Raw genomic sequence first — 19,111 nt, forward strand, 5'->3', positions numbered from 1 at the left:
TTAAATGTGGTCCAGTAAATTGGCATTGAAATATTCTCCACAAATTCATTTATAGTGTAATGCAAACAGGGATGGAACTGACCCTATTAACTAAAATGCAATTATAGCTTATTGATGTGTTGGCTGCATGTCAGGCCTTCATCACTTATCCATTGTCAGGAATTAATTAAATTAATAAATAAAATGGATGTCCTTTGTACCAGCACATAATGAGAAATAATTAAAAATATTTGCAAAAGCCTGAAATATGAGGGGTGATAAGTTTGTGGCCTAAGGTAGAAGGAGTCAATTTTAGAAAACCGAACACACTTATTTTTCAACATAGTCCCCTCCTGCATGTACACACTTAGTCCAGCGGTCTTGGAGCATGCGGATCTCTTCTTTGTAGAAGTGGTCCACAGCAGGGGTGATTGATAAGTTTGTGGCCTAAGGTAGAAGGAGATGAGTTATTAACTTCAAACTTTCTGCATAATCATTCAAAGAGTTGAACTGCACGTGCACATAACGAGAGCTGTATAGCTCATCTCTTGTTACATGCATGTGCAGTTCAACTCTTTGAGTGAAAATGCATAAAGTTTGAAGTTTCTCCTCATCTCCTACTTTAGGCCACGAGCCTATCAATCACCCCTGCTGTGGACTACTTACTGGAGGTCCAAGATGCCGACTTCTACAATGAAGGGATGCATGTGCTCCACGACCACTGGGCTAAGTGTGCAAATGTAGGAAAAATAAATGTGCTAGGTTTTCTAAAATTGACTCCTTCTGCCTTAGGCCACGAACTTATCAATCACCCCTCGTATATGCTCGGATTCATCCAATATCACAAGCATTCAGGAACCTGATCATTTTTTCATGCCTCCTTTACATAGTCAAGGTCCTCTGATTAGATGATGCTCAGAAAGCATGATCCTAAAATCCACAACCCTTATTCACTTCTGCTTTCTGAGCTGTTGATTAGTTGAGGAAAATGGATTTTAAGTTATGACTTTAATTGCCTGGCAGTTGATAAAGGGGTCAGGAAAGTGATCAACATTTTGTTATGGACTGGATCATTGCCGCCATTTGGGTGTCACTTTTGACCATCTGCCTTCTCTTGTTTGTGAGAATCTCTGTTAATTTTGAATGTCAACCCGTCTGAGACAGTTTGAGGTTGTGATTATTTTAGAAAGGAAGCTGCCTGCCACCATTGATAACACCCAAAGGAGTGTGCTTGGTTAACATTTTAAAAATTCCTTGAATGGCTTATTAATCATCCTGGATGGTGCTGCACTGTGAGTGATAATACAGGATTCATACATCAGTAAACTGCAGCATTATAACTATATATGAATGTATCAAATATATTCATGTGTTTAATATTCTCACGTTCATTATTATCTTCTAATTCAGCTTTGAAAGTGGAAAAGCAATTCTCATTATTCTCATCTGCTGTCAGCATTATTTCTTATTAATTGGCTATCATAATTTGACAGATGATGTGTTAATCATTGCACCTTCAGTGCGGATAAAAGGCACTGTACATCAGTGATGAGAAGGGGTGATCGATTTCTGCCAGTTGCAAAAGATCAAAGAAATTGCTTCAAAACAGACTAAATGCACAGACTATAAGATTGAGAGTAATTTTAAGGATTTTCTCATGAATTTCAGGTTCTGTGATCCCTTGTACCTGATGATGTAGCCTTATAATCAGTTCACCTTTGAATTCTGCTACAAATGCTTTGGTAAATTTCAGTCAACCAATGTATTATCAGTATTCATTGTAATTGTTAGAATTAAACTCCCTTTTTTAATTCACTATGACTCAGAATCAAATTCTAAAATGGCTACAAGAGGAATTCTGCAGATGCTGGAAATTCAAGCAACACACATCAAAGTTGCTGGTGAACGCAGCAGGCCAGGCAGCATCTCTAGGAAGAGGTACAGTCGATGTTTCAGGCCGAGACCCTTCGTCAGGACTAACTGAAGGAAGAGTTAGTAAGAGATTTGAAAGTGGGAGGGGGAGGGGGAGATCCGAAATGATAGGAGAAGATAGGAGGGGGAGGGATGGAGCCAAGTGCTAGACAGGTGATTGGCAAAGGGGATATGAGAGGATCATGGGACAGGAGGCCCAGGGAGAAGGAAAAGGAGGAGTTGGGGGAAAACGGAGGATGGGTAAGGGGTATAGTCAGAGGGATGGAGGGAGAAAAAGGAGAGTGAGAGAAAGAAAGTGTGTATAAAAATAAATAACAGATGGGGTACGAGGGGGAGGTGGGGCATTAGCGGAAGTTAGAGAAGTCTACGAGGGGGAGTGGGGCATATGTGGCCCCAGTGGCCACACATTTTAATTCCACATCCCATTCCCATTCTGACATGTCTATCCAGGGCCTCCTCTACCGTAACGATGAAGCCACACTCAGGTTGGAGGAACAACACCTTATATTCCGTCTGGGTAGCCTCCAACCTGATGGCATGAACATTGACTTCTCTAACTTCTGCTGATGCCCCACCTCCCTCTCGTACCCCATCTGTTATTTATTTTTATACACACTTTCTTTCTCTCTCTCTCCTTTTTCTCCCTCTGTCCCTCTGACTATACCCCTTGCCCATGCTCTGATTCCCCCTCCTCCCCCTTTTCTTTCTCCCTGGGCCTCCTGTCCCATGATCCTCTCATATCCTCTTTGCCAATCAACTGTCCAGCTCTTGGCTCCATCCCTCACGCTCCTGTCTTCTCCTATCATTTTGGATCTCCCCCTCCCCCTCCCCCTCCCACTTTCAAATCTCTTACTGTTCCTTCAGTTAGTCCTGACGAAGGGTCTCGGCCTGAAACGTCGACTGTACCTCTTCCTAGAGATGCTGCCTGGCCTGCTGCGATCACCAGCAACTTTGATGTGTGTTTCTAAAATGGCTGACTGTTTGTCACATGACTTCTGATCTCCCTTGTGTGCAGATTTATTAGCCATTTTCATTCATACTTTTATAGGATTTTGTGGAAAGTAAGCATTTTAAATTTCAAATATGATCTTATATTTGACTACCTGAGCCATTCTATCAGGGTTTGCCACTGCATATTTTCTTCAATATTTTAGGTGAATTAAATGCCTAACATGACCTTTGTTTTTAATTGAGAAATATGTTTCCAGGAATCCAGTTCACTTTCCATACTTTTCACTTGGAGAGTCCACATGATTATTTGCTGATCACTGAGAATGGAAGTTTTGCCCAACCTTTGAAAAGACTCTCGGGATCTAACCTGCCATCATCAGTCAGTGCTGGACTCTTCGGGAATTACACGACACAGATTCGATTCATTTCAGATTTCTCCATGTCGTACGAGGGGTTCAACATAACCTTTACAGGTATGATGTACTTCTCTTTCCTTCTTGTGAATATGTTGAAGTTTGCTGGGACAAACCATTTCAAAGTTCAAAGTAATTTATTATCAAAGTACATACATATCACCATTAACAACCCTGGGACTTGTTTCCTTATGGGCATGCACAGTAAACACAAGAAACACAATAGAATCAATGAAAGACTGCACCCAACAGGACAGAAAAACAATCAATGAGCAAAAGACAACAAACTGTGCAAATATAAAAGAAAAAAAGCAATAAGTATTGAGGGCATGAAAAGAAGAGTCCTTCAAAGTGAGTCCATCGGTTGTGGGAACAGTTCAGTGATGGGCCAAGTGAAGTTGAGTGAAGTTTTCCACTCTGGTTCAAGAGCCTGATGGTTGAGAGGGAATACCTGTTCCTGAACCTGGTGGTGCCGTTCCTGTACCTTCTTTTCATGGCAGTATCAAGAAGAGACAATGACTGAAAGATGGCGGTCCTTGATGATGAATGCTGATTTCCTGTGACTGCCCTCCAAGTAGATGTGCTCAAAGGTGGGGAGGGCTTTATACGTAATGGACTGGGCTGTATGCACTACTCATTGTAGGATTTCCCACTGAAGGGCATTGGTGTTTCCACAGCAGGCAAACTAGTTTTTCAGAAGTTCAGGTAGTGCCTGCTTATTGAATCCCACTGCTTGTTGGACTACAAATTCTCATACCTGTAAATTGAAACTGTTTGCATTTATTTTGAATGTGTAAATTATGGATAAAATTAATATAGTAGGTATCATTCCTCTGATATATGAAAGGTACACGAAAAATGTATAAAAATAGTGTAAGTCCTGCCCCTTAGGAAACTCAACAGAGTATTTCATGGTACGATTCACCTCAACACAGCTAACATGTTTTCTAATTCCATTTGTGCAAATGATAGAATCTTCTTCTTACATGGCCTTGAAATGTCTTACTGACAGAAATTGAAAGAATAGCAAGCTATGCCTGGAAATCCAAGTGAAGCATGCGAATTATAGTGTTCCAAATGAATATCATTGTGTTCCTGTCTGCATCTGAATTCCTGAGCTTTCATTGCTGTATACACTGTGTAGCGACAAAACTAATCAAAAATCAAAACAAAACAATTGCTACTTGCCTACGACTGCACAGACTGTTACACTTGCGTGACGCACGCACAACTCCAAAGTCAAATCCTTTATTCGATCCTTTATCACAATTAGCAAGCATAGAATTAAGCATTATTAAGCATTATCTCAGCGGTCAGCAAAAGATGCAACCTGCACTAGTCCCAAGCTACAAAATGCAACAAAATAAGCATGAATATGTAACAGTCCCTTCACGTTTATCACAACTCCACTCACGTGACTAGTTACCATAATGAACATTGTAAACACACAACACAGAATACAATGCAGATAGAGATCAGACACATGGTGCCTCTTGCATATTGACAACATTATTGTTAGACCTCTGCTGTTTATTGAAGAATATTTGTATCATGCTTGAAAAGTGCAATTACGCATGGTGTCAGGAGGAGCCACTCAGTCTATAAGCTTGATCACCACTCTTGATAAAAGTGTATGACCCCTTCTCTGTGTTTCACTTCTCCTCTGCTGAAGGCTTTTAAGGCTGTAGTACTCTTTCTGCTGTGGAGAAAGTTCTTTAGGAGTAGGATTCACTTTCCATCACTGCAAATGAGTAGCACAGTGGTACGGTAGCTGGAGTTGTTGCAACTCAGCTCCAGTAACTGGGATTTGGTTCTGCCATTAGATACTCTCTGTGTGCATTTTGCTCATTGTCCCTGAAACCATGAGGACATCCCTTTTATGCTGCACTCTCCTCCCACTTCCCAAAGATGTGCTAGTTGGTTGGTTAGTTGCCCATTATAGATTGCCCTTGGTGCAGATGGGTTGCAAAAGAAATGGGGAGGTTGATGGGTATATAACAGAAAACAGACTGCAGGGGAAATGAGTGGGGTCATGGAACTATTTGAGAATGCTGTGTGTGCTGCTATAGACTCAATGAGTAGATGGCTTCCTTTTATGTCATAAAAAATATGAGATGTAGGAGGGTGGCACTATCTGTAATCTCTGCAGACATCTATCAACAGGAACCTTGCAGTCCCCATAAGAATGCAGTGATCAAGATGAAAAAATGAATACAATAGTTTTTTAAAAGTAACTTTATAGTTTTGTGATTTTTTAGGGATTCTCAAATTGCAGCAGTCATTAGGAACATGATATAAGTGATAATTTCTACATACCTTTTCTGCATTTACGACAAAATTTCCATGCATTATTTTAATTATAAGTGAACAAATTTTGGAAATATCTATTTTCAAGAACTGTTCAGGAGGCTTTTTAAAAAAATATCTATGTTGTAGTACTCTATGGATCTCTAACCCTAAAACAGAGCTGCATAACTTAGTCCAAATTAGCAATCTTACTCTTAAGACTGAATGCTTTAGATGTTCAGAGATATAGGGAAGGAGTAACAGCACATTCTGGAGCAAGTTTGAATGTTCTTCTGACGTTAGTCTTGAAAACATTTTTGAAGGGACAGAGAGAGCTTTGTTCAGTGACTGGGCACAGATTTGACTGCAATGATCTTTTTTTTAAAAAAAGGCTCCTGAAGGGTTAATCTGCCTGGTCCCATCATCCGCACCTGAACCAAAGTCCTCTGCACCGCTCTCACCCATGTATTTACCCAAACTTCTCTTCTATATTGCAGTCTAACCCACATCCTCCACTTCAGCAGGCAGCTCATTTCACACCTGCACTACCCTTTGAGTGAAGAAGCTGTCCCCCCACCCGGTTCCCCTTAAATGTTTTACCTTTGACCTTTTAACATATGACCTTTAGTTCTAGTCTGATCCAACCTCAGTGCAAAAAGTTTGCTTACATTATCTAACCCCTATCCTATTTATATCTCTCATTTAATTTTGTATACCCCTATCAAATTTCCCTCATTGTCCTGTGCATCAGAGAAAAAAAAGTCCAGAACTACTCATCCTTTTCCTGTAACTTAAGTCCTCCAGTTCCGGAAATAGCCTTGTAAATTTTCTTGGTACTCTTTCAAGCTGATTTTGTGAGCCCTTTGCCATTTTATGCCGTATTCTTTGAAGATCCTGAATGCAAATACTAAAAGTGGAAAGATAAGATGAGAATTTCCTGTTAATGTTAGCTTTTAATAGACAATAGGTGCAGGAGTAGGCCATTCAGCCCTTCGAGTCAGCACCACCATTCACTGTGATCTTGGCTGATCATCCACAATCCGTATCCTTTTCCTGCCTTCTCCCCGTATCCCTTCACTCTGCTATCATTAAGAGCTCTATCTAACTCTTTTCTGAAAGAATCCAGAGAATTGACCTCCACTGCCTTGTGAGGCAGAGCATTCCACAGAACCACAACCCTCTGTGTGAAAAAGTTTTTCCTCAACTCCATTCTAAATTGTCTACCCCTTATTCTTAAGCTGTGGCCTCTGGTTCTGGACTCCCCCAACATCGAGAACATGTTTCCTGCCTCTAGCATGTCCAATCCCTTAATAATCTTATATGTTTCAATCAGATCCCCTCTCATCCTTCCAAATTCCAGTGTATACAACCCCAGTCACTCCAACCTTTCAAAATATGACAGTCCCGCCATCCTGGGGATTAACCTCGTGAACCTACGCTGCACTCCCTCAATAGCTAGAATGTCCTTCCTCAAATTTGGAGACCAAAACTGTGCACAACTCTTTGTTTTTTCTTTCTTCCCTGGAATAACTTGATGTTAAAATTAAAGAAAAACACTTACCCATGTAAAACCTCCCCTTATTGTTCCCATTTCTAGTTTATTAATGAGCATTTTCCATTAACAATAGAGTCAGAAGTGCTCTGCCATTGCTTTCTTCTGGGCAATGTCTTTACAAGATGGGTGACCCCAGCCATGATCCATACTCTTCAGAGGTTGTCTGCCTGGGATCAGTGGTTGCATAAACAGGACTTGTGATATAAGCCAGAAGGGTAAGATGAGGGAACACATACCAATCCTCATAGAGGGATCATAAGTGGAGAGAGTGAGTAGCTTCAAGTCCCTGGGTGTCAAGATCTCTGAAGATCTATCTTGGTCCCAACATATCGATATAGTTATAAAGAAGGCAAGACAGCAGCTATACTTTATTAGGAGTTTGAAGAGATTTGGCATGTCAACTAATACTCTCAAAAACTTCTATAGTTGTACCATGGAGAGCATTCTGACAGGCTGCATCACTGTCTGGTATGGCAGGGGAGGCTACTGCACAGGACTGAAAGAAGCTGCAGAAGGTTGTAAATCTAGTCAGCTTCATCTTGGGTACTAACCTACAAAGTACCCAGGGCATCTTTAAGGAGCGGTGTCTCAGAAAGACAGTGTCTGTTATTAAGTACCTCCGGCACCCAGGGCATCCTCTTTTCTCACTGTTACCATCAGGTAGGAGGTACAGAAGCCTGAAGGCACACACTCAGCGATTCAGGAATGGCTCCTTCCCCTCTGCCATCCGATTCCTAACTGGAGATTGAACCCTTGGACACTACCTCACTTTTTAAAATTTACAGTATTTCTGTTTTTGCACATTTTTTAATCTATTCAATATACATAATTGATTTACTTGGTTATTTATTATTATTATTATTATTATTATTTTCTCTGCTAGATTAGGTATTGCTTTGAACTGCTGCTGCTAAGTTAACAAATTTCACATCACATGCCGGTGATAATAAACCTGATTCTGATTCTGATCATGTTCATCCTACACAGGGCTAAGCAGGTGCTTACACCCTGCCCAAGGGTGACCTGCAGGCTAGCAGAGGGAAGGAACGTCTTACACATCCTTTGATAGAGATATATCTCCACCCCGCTGCCCACTGTCCGACATAAATCCCACTTTTATTCTTCCTTCTCACCAACTCGCTCCCAGAATCCGCTCTACGCACTTTACAGTTACAGCAGTAAAATTACTGCCTAACCCATATGTCCACGGGATGAATTTTTTTAGCTAGTGAATCTGTGGAATGCTCTGCCACGGACAGCTGCGGAAGCAAAGACCGTGAGTACACTTAAAGCGAAAGTTGATAGTTTCCTGATTGGTCAGGACATCAAAGGTTATGGTAGAAGGCAGGTGTATGGGGCTGAGTGGGATCTGGAATCAGCATTGATGGAATGGCAAAGCAGACTCAATGGGCTGAATGGCCTAATTAGGCTCCTATGTCTTATGGTCTTCTGATGAAGAAAGTTGGAGCACCCTTGGAAAATACATATGGTCAGAGAGAAACAGTAAATTTCATACAGATGGTACCCAGAGTTGGGATTGCTCTGGTGCTATGCAATAGTATCTATGCCAGCTGTGATATCGTGCCAACCAATGTTTTACTTTGCTCACTGTCTTTCATGTGCTATAAGACCAACATTCTTGCTCTTCCTTAACACAGTTACTGTGTTCTGTTTTATCTAGAACATGATTTGGAGCCTTGCGATGATCCTGGTATCCCACCATTCAGTAGCAGAAGTGGTCTTCGATTTGGTGTTGGAGATGCTCTTACTTTCTCCTGTTTCCCGGGATATAGACTGGAAGGCGTATCTCGGATTACCTGCCTTGGAGGTAGACGGCGTGTGTGGAGTTCGCCTCTTCCAAGGTGTGTTGGTAGGTGGTCGTGTGCTTTCATTTCACTTGGGTTGAAACTATTTTCTTTAGTGATATACAGTACGGAATAGACCCTTCTAGCTCTTTGAGCCACGACACCCAGTAATCCCCCAATTTAATCTGGGCCTAATCATGGGACAGTTTACAATGACCAATTAACCTACTATTCGGTACATCTTTGGACTGTGGGAGGAGACCTGGAGGAGTACGGGGAGAACGTACAAGCTCCTTACAGGCAGCGGTGGGAATTGAACCGGGGTTGCCTGTACGGTAAGGTGTTGTGCTAACTACTACACTACCGTGCCACCCCAGTGCTACACAGGTTATGAGCCATGCAAAGACTTGAACCAATGGATGATAGCCAAGTTACCTTTCAGAGAAAGGGAAGTTAAAATTTGTTATAAGTTAATAGTCTGTGCAATTGATTATAACATGTGGCTCTTTATTCTACAACTGATTACTGAAATTGACCCTAATGGTGATACCTTGTTGCACTATGAGCATAGAATACTAGAACACAGTCCTTCGCCCCTAACTCCCTCACATTTGTCTGGGCTTGCCGTACATTTCCGGCTGGGGAGGAGCTGGTAAAGTTGAGGAAGGTACATCCAATAAATAGTAGTTATCAAATTATTGCGACTGAAAGTGGAAAATGATCTGACTGGCATGTCATGAACACAGTGGCCTGATAATTAAGTGACTAGTCAAGCAGCTAGAATTGTGGAATGTTGCTTCAAGAACATGAGATTGAATCAACCATGTCTGCTGGGGAACTTAAATTCAAGTAATTAAACAAATGTTGAGTTGGAAAAAAAGTTTTGGTAACAAGTCGTGCAACATGCTGCACAAACTCATTTGGTTCACTATTGCCCTTCAGGGAAGGACGTCTCCCCCCCTCATCTGGTCTGACCTATCACTGACAGCAGATTAATATGGTTGACCCTTACATGTTTCCTTAGTTCAAGGGGAATTAGGCATAGTAGTAAATGTGTGTGTTAGTGCTGACATTCACATTTTGTGAACAGATTTATTTTTTGATGTCAGTGCTTACCATTGTTAGAATCAGAACTAGGATTATGATCATGAAACTTGTTTTTTTGGCAGCAGTCCAATGCAATGCATAAAAAAATGTTACTGTAAGTTACAATGGAAATATATATTTAAAAAAAAGATAAGCAGTGCTGAAATAGGGCATGTTCATGTGTCCAGGATCATTTATCTGCTCTGTCTCAAGCTAGGATTGCATTGTGTAAGACAATATGAACATAAAACCATGAGACCATAAGACAAAGGAGCAGAAGTCGGCCATTTGGACCATCGAATCTGCTCCGCCATTTTAACATGAGCTGATCCATTCTAACCCATTTAGTCCCACTCCCCTGCCTTCTCACCATAACCTTTGATACCCTGGCTACTCAGATACCTATCAATCTCTGCCTTCAATACACCCAATGACTTGGCCTCCACTGCTGCCCATGGCAACAAATTCCATAGATTCACCACCCTCTGGCTAAAAAAATTTCTTTGCATCTTTGTTCTGAATGAGCGCCCTTCAATCCTTAAGTCATGCCCTCTCGTACTAGACTCCCCCATCATGGGAAACAACTTTGCCACATCCACTCTGACCATGCCTTTCAACATTCGAAATGTTTCTATGAGGTCTCCCCTCATTCTTTTAAACTCCAAGGAATACAGTCCAAGAGCGGACAAATGTTCCTGATATGTTAACCCTGTCATTTTCGGAATCATTCTAGTGAATCTTCTCTGTACCCTCTCCTGCACAGTCTCGTCCTTCTTGCATTCGAAGATGAGATTCTCACACATGAGGGAGAATGATTGTGGAAAGAGTTTAAATAATTTGGGATTAGTTTCATCTTTGCACATTCTGATTTGAAACTACTTTCTGTGTATTTTTTTATTTGGAATGATAGTGAGAATAAAATAATCATCAAAATGGAAGCTGTGAGATTGTAATGAATGTTTATTGCCATAAATAGCAATCCTGCTGACTCTCTGAAGTTAGTAATTAAATTTGGATAAAAGAAACTCGTTAAGACCCAATTGATGATTTTGAGGACTGAGTTAAAAATTATGGTCAATTTTCACTGGAGGACACTGAAGCAAAAATACAGGGTGAATTAAAAATGAGAGAAGGCAAAATAAATAGACATATGCAACAGTAATCAAAATATTTCAGGAGCTGAAAAAACAATAAAAAGAAATGCTGCAATCATTCAGCAAGCAAGACCCAGATCAGTTGAGATCCATTTTATCTCCGTCATAATAAGTCATTGGTTCACAAGTATTTTTAAATTGCTGGATAGTGTTTGCAAAGGATGTCCAACCAAAATAAAGGAAGAGTAAAACCTCTAACATAAGAGTTCCAACCCAAGGTCCATGGACCCCTCGGTTAATGGTGGGGGGGGGGGGGCTCCATAGCATAAAAATTTGGGAACCTTTGCTCTAACATAATCTGTTATCACAGATCTGACAGAAATGTGAAAAAAAAGTTTACCAGTATATTTGCGGGTATGAGCAAATTTAGCAAAAATGTTAGAAGAAGGAATGTTCAAAAGTTAAGAGGTGTGGGGGAGATTATATCTGGTTTAGAGAGGTTGCATTGTGAGCAGCTATCAGGATACTTTGATACCTTGATGGTTCAAGGACCAGGAGACACCAATTTCCAATTTTAATTAAGAAATGCAAAGGGGATGAAAGCAAATTCTTGTTCCGAGATTGTTCTGTTCAGTCATGTACTGCCTGAAGTAGTAATAGAAATAACTAATGTTATCAAAAGGAATTTGAATAGCCAATGAGAAAGAATAACTTGCAAGGCTATGGAGAAAAAGGAAGTGGAAAACAGTAAACACAAAAGATTCTGCAGATCAACAGACACAAAATGCTGGAGGAACTCAGCAGTTCGGCCAACATCCCTAGAAATAAGTAAGTAGTCAAAATGTCAGTCTGATTCCTTTTATCAGGACTGAATGTGATTATTTTACCAAGATACACCATAGACTAAATAGTTCAAATTGTCTCCTCTGGTGCTTTAATGGTTTTGATGTTCAGAATAGATAGGATGGTTCAGGTTTTTGGTTTGGATTATCCAGAAGACATGTTGATTTTCAACAAGATGAATGGAAAAGGATAATGTTGGAAGTAGAATTTGAGGGTTAAGTTTATTCCCATTGAAAGTAATTGCAATAGCACCAAGGGAAGCAATAAGCAAAGACAAGTGGAAATAAAAAATAAACAATAAGATAATTAGGTGCATTGATCAATATGATCTGTCAAGACAGAGAGATAAAGGAATATTAATGAGGCTATGGAAAGGATCACTAACAAATGAATAAAATGCTTTACATTAATCTAACAAATCAGTTTTGGTTACCTAAGCTTGAAGTTTCATATTGGAAGAAACCCACAATGAGGATACGCTTAAAGGATGAGATTAGGGTGCTACTTCAAGATTCAAAGGTTCAAGGTACATTTCTTATCAAAGTATGTATGCAGTACACAGGCCTGAGATTCATCTAACCCAGAGACAGCCATGAAACAAAGAAAGAAAACCATGAAACACATGCAAATAAAAACATCAAATCTTGAACACAGAAAAAAAGGAACAAATCAGGCAAATGGCAAAAAAGAGCAAAAATCACCAAATATAAAACACCAGACCACAAGTCATTGAGACGGTGCAGTCATGTTCAGTTCACATTGATAGACACAAGATATTTAAATTAAATTCATCATTGTTAATAAAATACAATAAAATAAAATATTTAAAAAGAGCTGGGCTGAGGACTTACTGCTGTTCCTTGAAAATTAGTTCTCAGTAAATATTATTGGTGGGAGAACAAACAAAATGAAACTCTGCATTTCAGTAGAAACATTAAAAGATCTATCTTTCATCAATAATTCACAATTCAAACACAACACACAGTGTAAAAGCAAATAATCTTTCTTCTGCTTAATAATGACTGCGTTGCAGAAGTGGAATACAATGGAACATGGTCAAAATAATCCATATTGTGGGCAGCCCCCAACACATCCTTGGGTGTGTTGCATGTTAGCACAAATGATGCATTTCACTGTGTGTTTTCTTGTAGACATGATAAATAAATATAAATTTGAATGTGAATCTGAGATATTAAATTGGATTGGTTTACAGTACAAGAGTAGGAAATTAAGATCCTTCCTTTGAGCAGCAGATGTGCTGATTTTTAATGATGAGTTCGTAGGCTGTGGGGATGGATCATTGGTGTTCTTTACTTGGTTATTGGTCATTGAGAAAATGATGAGCCACCTTCTTGAAACTCTACAGTCTTTTTGGCGAAAGTCCTTTCATGGTACTGCTGCAAAGGGAGTTCCATGGAAGAGGCAGGTGATCCATTTCCGGGTCTTGTTTGTCTGACTTTGAAAGGAACCCGTAGCTGGTCAGACTATCTTGTGCCTCTGCTCCTGACAGACCAGGTAGCACACTCAAGATCTGGGAGGTCCATTTGGAGCACTTGTGATGTGTAATTGCAATGCATTTTATGAGCTGTCAGTACTATTGCAATGGTGCACAGATAATAGGAGGAAGTATAACTTCACTTGAAATGTGCACACCTGCTGCATGAAATTGACATTGGTACAGATTCCACTGAATGCTGCAAATCAACAGTTTGCTATTCTTGCCAGTTCAGCATGACTAGTATGTGGCAAAGCTGATCATTAAATCACTCTGCTGAAGGATCTGATTGGGCTGAACAGCATCTGTGGGAGGAAAGGAATTGTCATTTGCATTAGTGCTCTTCCAGACTACAACTACAGCATTCTCTGTTTTCTCTAGTACACTAATCACACTAGAGATGGCCAGCAGGTCTAGGGGAAATTAACACTATTCAGCTATCTAGTTTTAATTCATATACTTACTTACACTCACTGAGAGGTTGGGGCCACTGTGTGATAGATGGTGCTACTGCTCTCACCGGGGAGGGGGGCACATGCAGCCCATTGGTAGAGCTCAGTCTTGATGGGATCCCCTGGCATTGCAATGGGGGAATTGCCTCTCTGATCCTAACCAGATTGAGCTGGATCTGGCACTGAGATTCAAATGATTTTCTTAAGAATTCTCGATCTGAAAGTTAAGAAGCGAAGCAGAAGGCAAATTTAAGATATATATATTTTTATTGCATGTCTTTGATGATTTTATTCTTTTATGTTTCAATTAATTTTGTTGAATTTTTCCTTAATTTTTTTAAAATTATTATTTTAATTTTGATACTTGTTGAATACCTCTAAATACTAGGGAAAATTGAAAGCGCATGACAGCACTGACTTCTCTCAACGATGTTCTAAATGTGAATCCTTTGTCATGTAAGGACAAACACCATTTGAATCTCCCTGTTTTACTTGGTGCACAGGTTCAGTGAGCAGTCTCTTCATGCGCAGTCTAATTCAGGACCATGGACAGCGCTCCAGCAAATCAGGTCCTGAAAAATTAAAGACTAATATTTTGCTTCAAATTCCATAAATGCCAACCTATTCTAGCTTTCTTCATAGCACTGAAGGTTGTTTGTTATTCTGCTTTCAAGGTAATAAATGAATTCAATTCTAACTGAATTGATCCATTTGTAAGCAGCCTCAGTAATCTGTGTGAATCATATATAAACTAGTCTGTAAGCTACAATTGATATATCCTACAAAGAGAATGGGTCTATTTTGACTGATAGCAATTAAGGTGTTGCACTTTCTTTTAAATTCTGAAAGCTATTTCTTCTTGCTAAAGTTGTTTGAAGAAAGAATTGTATTCTGTTTGACTGACAATCACAGTTACACATCTCTCAATGTAGATCAGAACGTGGATGTATATTGCATTCAACAACCCTACCAATCAGCAGCTACCAGTCAGGGTAAGAATGGGGTAACATGGCAGATGAATGTGTGCCTGAAAAATCGGTAGAGCAGGCAAGGTTTCAGATTTGTGGATCATTGGGAGCACTTGTGGGGAAGGTATGATATTGAACAAAAAGAATGGATTAAATCTGAATTCAGGGGGGACCAATATCCTCACTGGGAGGTTTGTTATAGCTCTTGGGGATGGTTTAAATTAGTTTGGCAAGGGGATGGGAACCAGAGTGATAGGTCAGAAGATGGAACGGTTTGTGTATTGGTAAATGCAATATATAGAGGGACTGCGAGGAAGGACAGGCAGTGGAGAAGGCATAAATGCAGTCAGTTGAATAGCTTGCAATGTGTCTACTTTAATGTCAGAAGTATTAGGAACAATGGTGATGAATCTAGAGCATAGATCAATACATGGAACTGTAATGTGATCATTACAGAGACTCGGCTGTCACAAGGGTAGAAATGGCTGCTGGATGTTCTGGGGTTTAAATGTTTCTAAAGCAACAGTGAAAGAGTTTGGGGTGTGCTAATGAATCAGGAACAGTATCACAGCTGCAGAAAGGGAGGATGTCATGGAGGGATCATCTACTGAACCAGTATGGGTGAAAGTCAGAAACAGGCAGTGAACAATCACTGTATTGGATTCATCTATAAACACCCTCCCCACAGCAGCAAAAACACCGAGGAGCAGATTAGTTGGCAGATTTTTGAAATTGTTCGAAAATTATTCTCATGAGTGACTTCAACTTGAGTGTAAAAATACATATCTTTTACATATAGCTTGCAATCATGTGATAAGTGCACGCCTGGCTTATAGTAAAAAAAACAAAGTTAGACCCACATTTCACCTCCTGTCATTTCCTTTCAATTAGTGTAATGTTTTGGAATTAGAAAACTTAACAGGTGGGTTACTAAGTTTGCAGATGTCATGAAGATAGATGGCATTGTACATGGTGTAGAAGGTTGTCATAGGTTACAATGGGATATTGACAGGATGCAGGCTGGGGCTGAGAAGTAGCAGATGGTGTTCAATGTGGAAAAATGTGACATTGTACACCTTAGAAGATCAAACTTGAAGGCAGAGTAAAGAGTTAATGGCAAGATTCTTAGCTGTGTGGAGGACTAGAAGGATTTTGTGATCTATTTCCATAGATCCATCAATGTTGCTGCATAAGTTGATGGGGTTGTTAAGGCATATGGCTTATAGGCCTTCATTAGTCAGGAGGCTGAGTTCAAGAGCCACAAGGTAATAGTGCAGCTCTGTAAAACTCTTGTTAGACCATAATTGGAACATTGTGTCTAGTTCTAGTGGCCTCATTTTTGGAGGGGGTGGAAGCTTTATTTAGGGTGCAGAGGTGAATTACAGGATGCTGCCTAGTTTATACAGCATGTCTCACGATGATAGATTGAGCGAGCTAAGTCTTTTCTCTTTAGAATGAAGGAGGATGAGAGAAGACTTGATAGAAGTGTACAAGATGATAAGAGGCATAGACGAAGAAGGCAGCCAGTGCCTTTTTTCAGGGTGGAAATGGGTAATATGAGGGAGCATAGTTTTAAGCTGATTGGAGGAATGTTAAGGGGGTGATGTCAAAGGTGGGCTTTCAACACAGAGACTGGTGTGTGCATGGAACGTGCTCTCAAGGGTGGGAGTAGAGGTAGATATGTACATTAAGGACATTTAAGAGACTCTGAGGTTAGCACATGGATGAAACAAAATGGAGGGCTATGTGGGAGAAAAGCATTACATTGATTTTAGGTTAAAAGGCTGGCACAATATTATGGTTTGAAGGGCCTTTAGTGTGCTGTAGTGTTCTATGTTCCATTTTATTTCCATAAGACCATAAGACAAAGGAACAGAAGTCGGCCATTCTCCCATCTAGTCCCACTGCTCCGCCTTCTCACCATAACCTTTGATGCCCTTGCTACTCAGCTACCTATCAATCTCTGCCTTAAATACACCCAATGACTTGGCCTCCACTGCTGCCCGTGGTAACAAATTCCATAGATTCACCACCCTCTGACTAAAAAAATTTCTTTGCATCTTTGTTCTGAATGGGCGCCCTTCAATCCTTAAGTCATGCCCCCTCATACTAGACTCCCCCATCATGGGAAACAACTTTGCCACATCCACTCTGTCCATGCCTTTCAACATTCAAAACATTTCTATGAAGTCCTCCCCTCATTCTTCTAAACTCCAAGGAATACAGTCCATGAGTGGACAAATGTTCCTGATATGTTAACCTGTCATTCCTGGAATTATTCTAGTGAATCTTCTCTGTACCCTCTCCAACGTCAGCACATCCTTTCTTAAATAAGGAGACCAAAACTGCCCACAGTACTTTAAGTGAGGTCTTACCAGTGCCTTATAGAGCCTCAACATCACATCCCTGCTCCTATACTCTATTCCTCTAGAAATGAATGCCAACATTGCATTCGCCTTCTTCACTGACTCAACCTGGAGATTGACCTTAAGGGTATCCTGCACGAGGACTCCCAAGTCCCGTTGCATCTCAGAACTTTGAATTCTCTCCCCATTTAAATAATAGTCTGCCAGTTTATTTCTTCTGTCAAAGTGCATAACCATACACTTTCCAACATTGTATTTCATTTGCCACATCTTTGCCCATTCTTCCAATCTATCCAAGTCTCTCTGCAGACTCTCTGTTTCCTCAGCACTACCGGCCCCTCCACCTATCTTTGTATCATCAGCAAACTTATCCACAAAGTAATCTATTCCATAATCCAAATCGTTGATGTACAACGTAAAAAGAAGCGGCCCCAACACGGACCCCTGTGGAACACCACTGGTAACTGGCAGCCAACCAGAATAGGATCCCTTTATTCCCACTCTTTGCTTCTTGCTAATCAGCAATGCCTATCCACGTATGTAACTTTCCCGTAATTCCATGGGCTTTTATCTTGTTAAGTAGCCTCACGTGTGTCATCTTGTTAAAGGCCTCCTGAAAATCCAAATATACAACATCCACTGCATCTCCCTTGTCTAGCCTACTGGTAATTTCCTCAAAAAATTGTATTAGGTTTGTCAGGTAAGATTTTCCTTTAAGGAAACCATGCTGAGTTCTGCCTATCTTGTCATATGCCTCCAGGTAGTCCGTAACCTCATCCTTGACAATCAACTCCAACAACTTCCCAACCACTAATATCAAGCTAACAAGTTTATAATTTCCTTGTTGCTTCTTGCCCCCTTCTTAAATAGTGGAGTGACATTTGCAATCTTCCAGTCTTCCGGAACCATGCCAGAATCTATCGACTTTTGAAAGATCATCGCTAATGCCTCCGCAATCTCCACAGCTACTTCCTTCAGAACATGAGGGTGCCTTCCATCTGGACCAGGAGATTTATCTACCTTTAGACTATTCAGTTTCCTGAGTACTTTCTCTGTGGTAATTGTGACTGCACACACTTCTCTTCCCTGCCACCCTTGAGTGTCCGGTATACTGCTGATGTCTTCCTCAGTGAAGACTGATGCTAAATACTCATTCAGTTCCTCTGCCATCTCTTTATCTCCCATTACAATTTCTCCAGCATCATTTTCTATCGGTCCTATATCTACTCTCACCTGTCTTTTACTCTTTATATACTTGAGAAAGCTTTTAGTATCCTCTTTGATATTATTTGCTAGCTTCCTTTCATAGTTAATCTTTTCCCTCTTAATGACCTTCTTAGTTTACTTTTGTAAGCTTTTAAAAACTTCCCAATCCTCTGTCTTCTCACTAATTTTTGCTTCCTTATATGCCCTCTCCTTTTCTTTAAATTTGGCTTTGACTTCTCTTGTATCCTGTTTCCATTTGAAAATTTCTTCTTTTTTGAAATATACCTGTCTTGCACATTCCTGACTTCACGCATAAACTCCAGCCACTGCTGCTCTGCTATCCTTCCCGCCAATGTCCCTTTCCAGTCAACTTTGGCCAGTTTCTCTCTCATGCCACTATAATTTCCTTTACTCCACCAAAATACCGACACATCGGATTTCGCTTCTCTTTTTCAAATTTCACAGTGAACTCAATCATGTTATGATCACTGCCTCCGAAGAGTTCCTTCACCTCAATCTCTCTAATCACTTCCGGTTCATTACACAATACCTAATCCAGTATAGCCGATCCCCTAGTGGGCTCAACAACAAGCTGTTCTAAAAAGCTATCTTGCAGACATTCTACAAATTCTCTCTCTTGAGATCCAGTGCTGACATGATTTTCCCAATCCACTCGCATG

The 19,111-nt window shown here is 40.4% G+C and overlaps 1 protein-coding gene across 1 annotated transcript in view; it reads left to right on the forward strand.

Moving 5' to 3' along the window:
* The window catches only part of csmd2 (CUB and Sushi multiple domains 2), a 2,031,293-nt gene that overhangs the window by 1,584,554 nt on the left and 427,628 nt on the right, over positions 1–19,111 (forward strand). Inside the window, exons 20-21 of the mRNA XM_063033882.1 lie at positions 3,120–3,335; positions 8,798–8,986. Of these exons, the coding sequence (XP_062889952.1) occupies positions 3,120–3,335; positions 8,798–8,986 (405 nt within the window). The remainder of the gene's footprint in view (positions 1–3,119; positions 3,336–8,797; positions 8,987–19,111) is intronic.

Source organism: Mobula hypostoma, chromosome 26 (assembly GCF_963921235.1).
Source record: "Mobula hypostoma chromosome 26, sMobHyp1.1, whole genome shotgun sequence".
Classification (NCBI taxonomy): domain Eukaryota; kingdom Metazoa; phylum Chordata; class Chondrichthyes; order Myliobatiformes; family Myliobatidae; genus Mobula; species Mobula hypostoma.